Source organism: Chelonia mydas, chromosome 2, assembly GCF_015237465.2.
Source record: "Chelonia mydas isolate rCheMyd1 chromosome 2, rCheMyd1.pri.v2, whole genome shotgun sequence".
NCBI lineage: Eukaryota > Metazoa > Chordata > Testudines > Cheloniidae > Chelonia > Chelonia mydas.
In genome coordinates, this window is record NC_057850.1 from 257650977 (window position 1) to 257664670 (window position 13694).

A 13694-nucleotide genomic window follows, 5' to 3' on the forward strand; every position below is an offset into this window, starting at 1 on the left:
TTTATGGAGTCTTTTAATGGTAACACACAGCCAGTAAGCTCTTAAATATGGAGGTGTGGTCCCTGGAAACGCTAAGCATGCATGGCTCCATCTTGATCAGAGCATTCTGTTTACTGCTGCTGTAGTGCATGGTCTTGGCTCAAAGCACTGAGTTTGCCCTGCTGTGGTACGGGTGACTTTGTGGTCCCCAGTTAGGCAAAAGTTGAGGTATCTCTGTCAGAGTCTGATTCTGGGCATTGTGTAGTGAGTTTAATAGTGAGGCAAGAGTGGTACCAAATTTTTCCACAAACTGTTTTCATTTGGGTTAGAATAAGAGAAACTACCAATAGTATTCTGACATGCCTCATATCCATATGACCCATAAATACTGTGAAACAACCAGAATGGTCATCTCATGTTGAATAGAGATGCACGGATCTGGTGGCAGAATTTCTCTCTTATGTGGGAGTTTCCAAATCTCCCATAGTGTGGACTTGATTTTCAGCATTTTTACAAGTTTTTAGAAACATCTGTGCCGAAAGCTCCTTGCACCACACAGCTGCCTGGAGCAATACTTTTTCAGTTCTTTTGTGCTGCTTTATGATGGCATGCAGCAGCACCTGTTCAGCTGATCTGATCACTAGTTCATTTCTGCAGGGATTGTTCCTGCATTCTGACCTTTAATTGCTAAAAGACATCCTCAGTAAAGCTTTATTGGTCAGGAAAATCAAGTAAGAACAGGTGGCCAACATCTCACTTCAGTAATTAGCAAAGGTGTCTGATGAAAACAAACTGTGTTTGTAAGTTTCTGAAGAACACGCTTACCCTTGCTGTCAAACCAACAGGTTTCATTCCTGGTATCTGAAGTCGTACTTATGCATGGAATAGACATTGTGTAGATTCTTGCACTGCTACTCCTCCTACATGTCACGCCCTGACTTTAGGAGGCCCGCCTGGGGAGAGCGCGCATCAGTCTCCAGGTCCAGTCAGTCCTTGGTACTTCAGAGAATGTCAGCAAGGGGGCTTATTGTTTTTACAGTGCGATTTCCCCTGTCCTCTTAATTTGGCATGAGTCAATCTTCATGACTGTGCATACACTGGCCAGTTTAACTGGTGTCTGTTGGAAGGGTGAGTTCTCTAATGTGGCACATCCATCAGTTTCACAAGGTTACACTTTCTCTGACGTTCAGTTTCCTTGGTTCAATTTCAAATTCACTGCTTCTTTGGACCGCATTAAAAATGTGTACATTGTTAACCCCTCTATTAAAATAACCTTATTTTGTATCTCCCAAGGCTTCATCCTAAGAACTGCCTAGGCGTACGTCAGTTTGCAGAAACCATGATGTGTGCCGTGCTCTACGAATCTGCCAACAGCTTCATCCACCAGCACTTTGTGGAGGTGTCCATGTCTGAAGAGTTCCTTGCTCTAGCCTTCGAAGACGTGCTGGAGCTGGTTTCAAGGGAAGAGCTCAATGTCAAGTCTGAGGAGCAGGTATGTGCACCAGCTGGTAAATGGTATAGCAGAGGCAGCTTTTGCCACCACAGGATTTGAAACCCTTGGGGCATAGCAAGATCTGGGTGAGAAGTTGAACTGGTCCATGTAGTGATCAAAGCTGAGAAGATGGCCTTGTTGTGGATGGTGGGTGTATGCCCTTTGCTAGAATAATGGTGCTCTGACTCTTTCACTCTGTACATAACTTGTGGGAATTGGGGCTTCTTTCAGCTTGGTTATCAGAACACTCTTCTGGGGAGCATCCGTTATTTGCGAAGCATGGCACTGAACTGTGCTGAAATGTTCGCAGCTGAGAACCTTTGACGTCCGGAACCCTAGTGACATCTTGAACTCTCGCTTTACTGAGTGAATTTCAGTTCTGTTGAAAGGTGCTGGGATCTCTGCCCTGGAGGCGATCTCTAGAACTACAGAATAAACAGTGTTTCAGCCTTATTCTGGAGGGATCCCTTCGAGATTCTCTACAGCATTTTGTAATGAATCTTCCTCCTGAAATTGCCAATGAGATGGTCGGCCGGGATGGTGGCTTACATAATATGGAGGCCTTTGTACAAGGAACTGGACTGAACCACACCGAGTCACTTCACATAGGCCTCTGAATAACCATTGCCACTTTGACCCATAGCAGCAGCGATCCTGATTTGAACTGGAGATCTGCAGCTGAAAGGCTCTGCATCTTGCTGCCAGTGTTCAAGCCATCGCATCCCCTGTGGTGGTTCGGGGGGCTTATTCCAAGAGAAAAATAGACTTTTAGAAAGTCTGGGTTGGAAAAAGAGGTCCCTGGTTAGAGGTATAGGTTAGGAATCATTAAAAAAGGGATAGAGAATAAGATGGAGAATATCTTATTGACCTTATATAAATCCATGGTATGCCCACATCTTGAATACTGTGTACAGATGTGGTCTCTTCATCTCAAAAAAGATATACTGGCATTACAAAAGGTTCAGAAAAGGGCAACTAAGATCATTAGGGGTTTGGAACAGGTCCCATATGAGGAGAGATTAAAGAGGCTAGGACTTTTCAGCTTGGAAAAGAGGAGACTAAGGGGGGCTATGATAGAGGTATATAAAATCATGAGTGGTATGGAGAAAGTGAATAAGGAAAAGTTATTTACTTGTTCACATAATATAAGAACTAGGGGCCACCAACTGAAATTAATGGGTAGCAGGTTTAAAACAAATAAAAGGAAGTTCTTCTTCACTCAGCGCAGAGTCAACCTGTGGAACTCCTTGCCTGAGGAGGTTGTGAAGGCTAGGACTATAACAGGGTTTAAAAAGAGAACTGGATAAATTCATGGAGGTTAAGTCCATTAATGGCTATTAGCCGGGATGGGTAAGGAATGGTGTCCCTAGCCTCTGTTTGTCAGAGAGTGGAGATGGATGGCAGGAGAGAGATCACTTGATCATTACCTGTTAGGTTCACTCCCTCTGGGGCACCTGGCATGGGCCTCTGTCAGCAGACAGGATACTGGGCTGGATGGACCTTTGGTCTGACCCAGTATGGCCTTTCTTATGTATAAACATCAGGTCTGAATCGTCTTATCTCCTTAGAACCTCTTGTTCAAATTTCACGCATGCTCAAATCAAGCCACCTTCTTCTGAGGCAGGTAAACTTTAGCACAGGCTTCGTATCTTTCATCAGATTTTAAAACAAGAGGTCCTCCCTGCTGTGTGAAGCAGTTATGATCCCATGACTCTCCTTGTGAGCGGCAGACTCTGTCCCAGTGTCCTTGGTGACAGTTTCCCTTCTAACTGTTGTGCAGCATGCTGGCTACCACCTTCCACCTCTGAGATGGTTGCATTTTAGTGTGATGCAGCATACCGCTGAGTTGTCCAGTAGAACCTCAGAGTTACGAACACCAGAGTTATGAACTGATTGGTCAACCACATGCCTCATTTGGAACTGGAATCAGTACACAATCAGAGAGCAACAGAGATGAAAAAAAGCAAACGAAGTACAGTACTGTGTTAAATGTAACTTACTAAAAATATAGGGAAAGTTTTTAAAAAATGATTGGACAAGGTAAGGAAATGGTTCCTGTGCTTGTTTCATTTAAATTAAGATAGTTAAAAGCCGCATTTTTCTTCTGCATAGTAAAGTTTCAAGCTGTATTTAAGTCAGTGTTCAGTTGTAAACTTTTGAAGGAACAACCATAACGTTTTGTTCAGCGTTACAAACAACCTCCACTCCCAAGGTGTTCATAACGCTGAGGTTCTACTGTACAACGTTTTGGGGTCTTCTGGGGTGCAAGTTGCGTTTAAAGATATGACTACCATCTGATCTGTTGGAGAAATACGTTCTCTAGAGGTTTCTAGCATAAAGTAAGTGGGAGGTTGTGGCTTTGTCCAGTGTAAATGAAAGGCTTGGAAACGATGTGTGTGGCTATCCAAATTTTTTCCATGACAACCCAATATTTAGCATGTGTGCATGATGCTTGGTGGCAGGGTTACACCACAAGGTGGCAGCAGTAACCACAAATGCCAATAATCAGATGTTTACAAAGCAAAACTTTTTCTGGTAATCTCTTAGTTCAGTTCTTGGGAGAAGGGGGCCGAACTGTGTAAACGGTTGGCCTTCAAGGCATTAACGCTGTTCCACATCAGTATTGTGGACACCTCGGTTCAAATTCTTATCTACTGCTGATCAGCCCAGCAGGATCTCTGGATGCAGTGGCAGCAGCCTGGTTAGACCAATGGGACAATGCCCCCTGAAATGGAGCTTCATGCTCAGAAGGCCAACACACTGGGGCTATTTCAGACCAATGGGTGGGGAATTAATTCCAAATCTGGGCCCTGATGAAGAATGTCCTGCGTTATAGAGGACCCCTCTGGTGAATTCAGGAACGGCATTGATGGCCTCTGTGATTGAAAGGTGTATGCTAAGAATGGGGAAGGAATAATGTGGTGAGCCGGGTGTTAGTGGAGACATGCTGGGCTCTGAGTGACAAAGTGTTAGTATCTTTGCTCTAGATCCCTCGAGTGACTTCTGTTTTCCTGATCACCTGTGTTCCTTGGCGAGACGTTCCTTTTGTTACAGTCCATCTGTTCAAGTTTGTCTTCATCCCGCCTTTTGTGAGCTGCTTCAGGACAGAGAAAACAAAATCTCGTGTCTACCCGAAGCGCAGAGACCTACCAAAGAAATGGCTCCTCTCTCTTCTGGCAGGTATTCGAAGCTGCGTTAGCCTGGGTCCGGTACGAGCGAGATCAGAGGGAACCCTGCTTACCTGAGCTACTGTCCAAAATCCGACTGCCCCTTTGTCGACCTCAGTTCCTCACTGACCGTGTGCAACAAGATGACCTTGTCCGCTGCTGCCACAAATGCCGGTGAGCGCTTGTGGGCTGTTCAGGAGTTGTCCAGTGTGTGTGGGCTTCCACACTGATAGTGTGTTGGAGTGGCTGTCCCAGAGCCTGAAATCCTCTCCCCGTGAAGTGGGAGCGCCACACACAGGAGAAGAGCGATTCCCTCGTGCTGCCTGCTGACGAGGCTAAGCCAGCATCTGCAAGGATTAGCTCTGCACGGTAGAGAAGAGATCAGTTGACATAATCATTGGCGACCTCAGCAGAGGGACCAGTTTGGATGGTGGTCCAAAGACCCACCAAACTATCGTTCTAATGTTTGGTCTTAATTTCAGGGACCTGGTGGATGAAGCAAAAGACTATCACCTAATGCCAGAACGCCGGCCGCACCTCCCGGCATTCAAGACGCGTCCCCGGTGCTGCACATCGATCGCAGGATTGATTTATGCTGTTGGAGGTCTTAATTCAGCAGGTACCTTGCATATCCACTTCCCACAGCTACCAAGTGACGAGTACATTGAGTAACGGCATCAGATTGTAAACGTCATGCTTCACCCGTAAAACGTTGAGCGGTCTCTCCTGCTCTTCCCTTTTTCTGTAGCCCTTTGATGACACTCAGGCCATCCTGCCGACAAAATGCTGAAGGGGGCTGTGGTCGGTTGTTGAACGTTTTTCACTCTAGGAATGCTGGGTGGATTGCTCAGGGATAGTGTTTCCAGTGTGTGTGAAACTGCACCAACTTGTTGCATTTGTCTCTTTAAAATTACGGGCTCCAGTGTAAGTGTGGAGAACCCTGAAGGCAGTAATAGAAGAACATATTGGCAGCATTAATGCATTGCATTCAAGCGTACAACAGGTAAAATAATTGCCGTGCTCTTTGGTCTGTTTCAAAGAAGTCAAGCCTCTGTAGTAAAGGCAGTTTCCTCTTCCATTATGAACCTTTCCGTTGTACCTTAACCATGAAAACATGGCTCGTGCCACGCAAGGCTTCATTGTGGGAACAAGAGCATGTGTTAGTTCAGCTTCTCTTTGATTCAGGTACACATGGAGTCACTCCAAGGACAGTATGCTCCCCATTATCCCATTAACACAAGTTCTATTCGACTAATCAGAAGTTTGGACGGTCGAGAGGACAGGAGCCTCTTCCTCGCAGTCCTGGCCAGGGGTCTCTGCACTGCCCTGCTTGTTTGCTCCCATGACACTGGGGTTGCAGAGGGCTCGCTGTGCTGACACAGAGCCATTGACACCCAAGCCTTTCAGACCCGAAGGGGTGAGGCAGAGCAGAGATCCCCGACCAGGACTCTGCCCCGCCAGGACTGCAGCCTTCCCTGCACCTGGTGCCTGCAGGGATCAGATGTCAGCAGCCCTGCAGCAGTGGAAGGAGCCCTCTGCAGCTCTGCTGTCACTGCCCCGCTCATTCCCTTCCAGGACTGCCAGGCTGCAGCGGGTTCCCTGCGCTGCCATAGGAGCCGTTCAGCAGCAGGACAGCCTCCCCTCTGGACGGGGACTCGTCCTCCTCGCAGTCCTGGACAGGGGTCTCTCCTCAGTGAGCCGAGCCTTCCAGTTATCCAAACCCTTGCCTTGTCCCCCATCGTGAGAGCCACGGGGGACAAGGAAGGGATTTGATAACGCGGAGGTTCAGCTAGTAGGATCTCGGATAAACCGGACTTTACCATAGTTCTTTAGGCCCATAATCAGCCTGCATAAACCCAGGAAACTTACAATCACTTTTAAAATAGGACGAAATGCCATGCAGCGGCCCACTAATGCCACGGATCCAGTGAACACATGCATACTACAGGGCTGCCTCATGAGGCCTGGATTCCGTACCCTAGAAGGATGAGGTCAGCCATGCGGGAATGGTGCTGCTGTGATTCCAGGGAGTCGACTGGCCCCTGCGATGTTAATTGTTAAGTCCCAAAGCCTGCTACCCGCTCTGAGGGTCCTGCCGGCGGTTTGATTGCAGGGGCAGGGTGTAAGGAGTCCGCAAACAGTTTGGATTGTGGAGCCCAGATTTACAGGAACTCCCTCCAATGTTGAGCAGTTCCCCATCAGGGCTGGGTGGAGATGGGGTGCTGATGGGGTATTCTGGCACCTGCTAACATTTATGTAGGAATGTGGCCATGCCAGGGCTGCGGAGGCTACGCCAACCCGGAGACTCAAGTAGGGACCATTTAGAGGCTCCACTACCATCCCTTGGCCTGGGGGACAAGATCCCTTCCCTACTGCCGCCTGCACAGGCCATCCCTACAGATACTCAAGGCACTGAGCCCAGGTTTTTCCCTTAACACTCAGAGCGCGAACCCTGTATCCCCATCATCCTTCCTTGCATGGATGAACAGATGGGAAAAGTCCATCGCTTTCTGCTTCTGCCCCCGTTCAGCAGAGGCTCCACAAAAAAAAAAATCTGTCACTTTTTTTAATTTGAGTAGCAAATTTTTATGCAGGTGATTCACTGAACGTGGTGGAAGTCTTCGACCCCATTGCAAATCACTGGGAGAAGTGCCAGCCGATGACGACGGCACGCAGCCGAGTGGGTGTGGCTGTGGTGAATGGACTCTTGTATGCCATTGGTGGATACGATGGCCAGTTAAGACTGAGTACAGTGGAAGTTTATAACCCAGAGATGGATTCTTGGTCCAAAGTAGGAAGCATGAACAGCAAACGAAGGTACGTGAGACATACACTCCGTTCTGTACAAAGAATTTGAGGGGAGGAAGAGATGAAATGTTCACAAGGGCAGGGAAAAATCTAGGAATCAGTAGTGCTGAAAATGGCTGAGGTGACCGGGGAGATCAGAGTTTGTAGGGCGATACAGTAGGAAAAAGATCAAAGGAATGGAACAGGAAGGGAGTAGTTGCTCTTTGCATAACTGGTGGAAGCGCACTTGGAATGTTACATTCTGTTCTGGGCTCCTCTTTACCAGAATGACTCACCGGAGGGAGTTCAGAGAACATCAGCGCGAATCTAGAGGGATCGATGTACGAGGAAAGATATGAAGAGCTACATATGTGTGGTGTGGCCACACAGTGACCAAGGGCGGAGAAAGAACTCTTATTGGTGTCAGAGTCTGAGGGAGAATTATTTGTGGTGGCACAAAGAAAAATAAGATGAAATTGAGACAGAGCAGACAGGCTGATTGTCAGAGAGAATTTCTGGTAGATCTATAAGGATGTGAAATAGATTCCCAAAGGAAGTAGCGGAAGCCATGTTGCTTGGGACCTTTTTAAAACTAGACTGGATAAAGCAGTGGAAAATGTGTTGTAGGGAACACTCATTCACTGGCAGGCAGGGTGATGGACACAAGGGTCTTCTGTCTCTCCGGTGCACTCATGCATCGCTGAGCATATAGACTCCTCCACTGGAAAGTGCAGTCAATTTACACAATGCAGGACTTGCAGTCCAAGCTTGCAAAATGAGTCCTGAGTGATTTTATTGCTGAGCAGAAGAGCTGGTGGTTTATATGCTGAGCAAGGGGAAGTTGGTTCAGTTCACACCAACCTAGGAATTATGTTGTGGTGGCACTTGGAAAGGCACACTGCATTATGTGGTCAACAATGTGAAAACCCACCTATTAACTCTCATGGCAGCACTGTCCCTGCCTCCGCAGCAGCCTGTGGCTCGTCTGTCTCCTTCCAAATTTAAACGTGTTTGTGGCTTCCAGTGTTTTTACTCTGGTTTCTTTTTGCTGCTCCTCAGTCACTGAGCGTTCTTAAATTGCCCACTTCTGCTAGCTTTGCAGCACGTCTTCCCCATAATAGTTTGTGCCTTATTTTAATGTGGTTTCAAATGCTAATCACTTGGGAAGAGTATATTGCCTGTATCTTGTTACTTGAAATTCTGTTTGTAACCCGGATACTTGGTGGCACCAGTGCGATTCTGCTGGGATTGCGCTCATTCAGGGTGGTTAGCTGCTGTGTGCAAGCAAATACAATTTAAAATCTGTAGTGCACAGTCCAGGAGTTAAGCAGGTTGTGCCAAGTAAGCCCTGTTCAGACTGGTAGACGGCCAAGACTTTAGGTCTGGCTCCGGGGACGATCTTGAGTGTAAAGTCCTGAAACCATTTCCACGCACATCATAATCTCGAGTAGGAAAACTGTTTTTCCATAGCTATGAGGTTCCTTGTGTGGAGCTTTTCCCACAGTAAGACGACTGCTTTTCTTCCATAGTAGGCTTATTCTGCTCTTTGCACCAGTAACGAAGCGGCTGAGTTTGCTAATCCCCTAAACAACCTTCTGGGCTGCAACCCTGCCATGAGGATCCTGTTCTGTTTGCACTTTACTGGAGTGTGCATCATGAGAATGTTGTCGTTTCATCCTCACTAAAACTTAGTCTTTTGAAGCAAAGCAGAGTGGGTGTCCATAAGAGGGTGTTTTACACAGAGCAGAGTGCGCCTGAAGGATTTTATCCAAGAGCTTGGCTTTTGCAGTCCATAATGGTTTTGTCATTGCAAGATGAGTGCTAAGAGGAAGGTGGTGGAAGAACATAAATGTGAAACTGAAGGTTTAATTTGAAGGTGGAATTCCATTATCCCATTGTCTCGTTCCTTAACGTGCATTGTGAGCCAGATGTTTAACTGTCAGATACAGTGGAGGGGTGACCAACTTAATTGAGGTGACACTGGTACAGTAAAGCAGTTGCTGTCTATATAAGGGTTTTATACTGAAGCCCATCACCATAGTACCTGAGCATCTTCCACATAAAATCAACCTCAAGAGCAAAGTCCCTAGTGGACTTCATGGAGTCTATGGCACATCTCTCTTTTCAGGGCCAAAACTCTTCTTGGGGTAAAGTTTGTATTTTGGGATAGGATTTGGAAGTGGTTTGAGGAAAAAAAGGGGACATTTGTATTGGGACATTACATTTGTGGCATTAAAGGTCTGTTACCATGAAACCAGCTTTGGGGCCAGACAAGTAGTTTAGCAGACCGGTAATGGGATACTGAGCCTTTCACTCAAAGGCTGGTTGGTTGATTCCATATTAGGTCAATAGTGACCAAAGTGTGCTCAGTTGAGATGGCCATCTTAAACCACTTCCTAGTTTGCAAAACCTCCGCCACCAGTCAGCCTCATGGGTAGCCACACTTGGTAGAGTTAAAAAGGAGCAAAGACGAAATGTTTCGCTCCCTAGAGTTGAGTCTTTCAGGGCAGTGTTGAGGCGCATTTGCAGAATGTTATAAACAATTTCTCTACATCTCTCAAGCTGTTTTCTAACTGGCGGCAGTTGACTTTATTCATGAATGTCCCCGTGTCAGCTCGATGCTGTGGTCGTGGGGGCTATATAAATAGGCAGTTCAGTAGCTGTATCTCTCGACCTGATTGTCAGACTTGTTCAGCTGTTTCATCCACCAGGTGTCAGCCAAGATATGTTGAAAAAATGTGTTTCATAATTCAACATGGATCATTTGCCCAAAGGAATCTAACCTGGTGGTTGTGCGTTCATTGCAGTGCAATGGGAACAGTAGTGCTGGATGGGCAGATCTATGTATGCGGTGGGTATGATGGAAACTCATCCCTCAACTCCGTGGAGACGTACTCACCAGAAACAGACAGGTAAGAGCTTCTAAACCTACTACTGCTTCTCCCACTGGGTTCTGCCCTTCTCCTGAAGCATAGAAGTAACAACCGAGAGCACTGTTTTTAAAACCGATGAGCTACAGTATGCTGAAAAATCTTTTATTTCCTGTATAGCAACTATATTTGGCTTCAAACCACGCGCACTCGCTTGAGAGAAGTGAATGGAGTAAAGCTTTGATACAAAGCTAAGGCCCTTCGTTTTCAGGGTTTACTGATTTTTTTCCCCCCACCTAAATTTTGGACCATCCAGGTACATGGAAATACCGATTTGTGTTAAGAAAATTCAATACATTACATGAGAGATCGATTTGTTAATATCCAAATAGTTGAAGTGTAAATGCAAGACTGTTAAAGTAAGATGACATAGTCAAAGACACATGTGTATGTCCTGTTAACATACAGTTCATGAAATAAACCACAGCATTAAGTTATTTTTACTTTCAATACTCTTCCTTTTCCCTATGTTGCTTTTTTCTGTCCTCCCGTTCCCCAGTATTAACTCCAGTATTTACCCAATAATCAGTGAAGCTAATTTATTGTGCTGGTATTCACCCAATTATTAATCTTTATAGTAAACACTGATAAATTCTAGGGAAATTTTTTGTTTATTTAAACAAAATAAAATCTGAGAACGAAGGGCCTTGTGCGGAGCTTATAGATGGTGGAGTGAAAAGTACTAGAAACTCAGTAGCTGAAAGGCTTCTGGGTCTCCTGAAAGCTTTGTATAATCCATGGAGCAGCTTATTGAATGTGTTTATGTGGAGATACATGTGCTCTGCCTATGGAAGGAAGAGACTCTTGCACTTCTGCTGTTTGCTTGTCTCTTGGCAAGGTGGACGGTAGCGACTCCCATGAGTTCGAATCGCAGCGCGGCCGGAGTCACCGTGTTCGAAGGCAGGATCTATGTGTCTGGAGGGCACGACGGTTTACAAATTTTCAGCAGTGTAAGTCTGAATCTCAGAGCCAGTTCTGCACCATGTTGATTTCCTGTAACTTTGTGCCGATGAAGTTGGACTAATAGCACTGACCAGAGATCGGTAAAAGGGCAGGTGGGAAAGCTCACACAGCTCCCTAATCTAAGCATACAGCTCCTTAGTCCTTATCTTTAATGTCACCTGTTGATCTAGTTCTGGATGATCCCTGAGCAGGGACCGCTAACTGAGCCAAACAAATACCCACTAGAGGCTAGACTGAGAGAGTGCAACTCCTGCTCACTTCTGGCCTGAGCCAAGAATTGAGCCTCTTTCCAGAAGTGAGACTGCTGCACAAGTCGACTCTGTTCTCACCATTTCCTCCCTCTTCATTTAGTAAATCATTTTAGCCAGCCTTGTGTCTTTGGTCCTTAGTGTTTCAAGCACCATTAAAATTCCCAGATGCCTACATTTGTTACATCTGCTTTCTTTGCCTGTTTGTGGGATGTCATTTCAGAAACTCCCGTGACCCGTTAAACAAACTCAGAAGGGAGTGGGAGCTGCACGTGCAGGACAAGAGTTGCTATTCCTAGTCTGATTCCAGTCTCAGTCCTAACTTACAGACTTCCTTATATTTTTTTTTTTTAATTCAGAAAAGTCTGTTATGGGGGATCTCTTCTGCCCTACTGGGAACAGAAGTGTGGTTTGTTGTATCTGAATGAGTCTTGCCACCCATTAACTGCTCTTGGAACATTAGCTTGTCTGTTGGAGGCCCAGCCTTTAGACTGGGCTGTAATATTGACTGTTACTGCCTTCCCCAGCTGACTAGGAAAAATCTTATTGTCTGGCAGCCTGGGATGCCCAAAAGCTGAATCTGGGCTAACGTATCGGCCTGCCTGGACCACAACTTTGCCATGTTCCTCCTTGAGCTCTGCCAGTTAGGTCTAACGCTGCAGTTCAAGAAGAGGGGTGGTGGACCATGCACTCCAGAGCTACCACAGATACATTCTGGCCACCCTATTTTCTTGTTGAAAAACCATTTTGAGATCCAAGTTGTCCTCGTACAAGTCTAGATAAAATTATTACAAGGTGGGAGTGCACAACTGGTTGAAAAACCGTACTCAAGAGTGATTATGAATGTTCACTGTCAGTCTGGGAGGACATATCTAGTGGGGTCCAGCAGGGGTCTGTCCTGGGTCTGGTGCTGTTCCATATTTTTATTAATGACTTGGATAATGGAGTAGGAAACTTGCGTATAAAATTTGCCGATGGCACCAAGCTGGGAGGGGTTGCAAGCACTTCGGAGGACAAGATTAGAAATCAAAATCACCTTAATAAACTGGTGAATTGTCTGAAAACAACATGATGCAATTGAATAAAGACAAGTGCAAAGTAGTATACTTAGGAAGGAAAAATCCAATGCACAACTACAGAATGGGGAATAACTGGCTAGGCAGTTGTACTGCAGAAAAGGAACTGGGGGTTATAGGGGATTACAAATTGAATAGGAGCCAACAATGTGATAGAGTTGCAAAAAAGGCAAATATCATTCTGGAGTGCATTAATAGGAGTGTCGTATATAAGACACAGGAAGTGATTGTCCCAGTCTAGTCAGCGCAGGTGAGCCCTCAGTTGGAGTATTGTCCAGTTTTAGGCACCACACTTTAAGAAAGATGTGGACAGACTGGAGAGAGTCCAGAGGAGAGCAGCAAAAATGATAAAAGGTTTCAAAAACCTGACGTAAGGTTATGAGGAAAGATTAAAAAACACTGGGCATGTTGTTTCTTGTGAAAAGGAGACTCTGTGGGGGTGGGAGGGCCTGATAAATCCTCAAATATGTTAAGGGCCGTTATAAAGAGGACGGTGATCAATTGTCCTACCTTTGGACATGAAGAACAAAAAGTAATGGGCTTAGTCTGCAAGCAAGGAAGATTTAGGTTATATATTACGAAAACTTTCCAACTATAAGGATACTTAGGCACAGGAATAGAGTCCCGTTGGAGGCTGTGGAATCCCTATCATTGGAGTTTTTAAAGAATGAGGTTAGACAAACACCTGTCAGGGATGGTCTAGCGTGTTGGGGCTGGACTAGATGACCTGTTCCACCCCTACGATTCTATGCTTCTATAAGCCATAAGAAAGGTTAGCGAGAATGACTGAAAGCTGAAGCCAGTCAAGTTCAAATTGGACATTAGGCCTGCTTTTTTTTAACTCTGAGGGTGATTAACCATTGACGCCACCTACTGAGGGAGGTGGTGGAGTCACCACCACCATATCTCCGAACGAAGACTAGCTGCCTTTCTGGAAGATGCTTTATCCAAGTGCAAGTTATTGGGCTTTCTACAGGTATAACTGGATGAAATTTAGTGGCCTGTGTTAAACAGGAGGCCAGACGAGATGAATTGATGGTCCCTTTCTGCCT

The 13694-nt window shown here is 45.8% G+C and overlaps 1 protein-coding gene across 2 annotated transcripts in view; it reads left to right on the plus strand.

Moving 5' to 3' along the window:
• KLHL18 (kelch like family member 18) overlaps positions 1-13694 on the plus strand; it is a 43211-nt gene that overhangs the window by 19752 nt on the left and 9765 nt on the right. Inside the window, exons 4-9 of one of the 2 annotated variants that reach the window (XM_037891282.2) lie at positions 1273-1471; positions 4652-4812; positions 5121-5257; positions 7233-7455; positions 10233-10337; positions 11194-11305. In XM_037891282.2, the coding sequence (XP_037747210.1) occupies positions 1273-1471; positions 4652-4812; positions 5121-5257; positions 7233-7455; positions 10233-10337; positions 11194-11305 (937 nt within the window). Of the gene's footprint in view, positions 1-1272; positions 1472-4651; positions 4813-5120; positions 5258-7217; positions 7456-10232; positions 10338-11193; positions 11306-13694 lie in introns of both variants that reach the window. The other variant, XM_037891281.2, reaches the window with a different exon arrangement.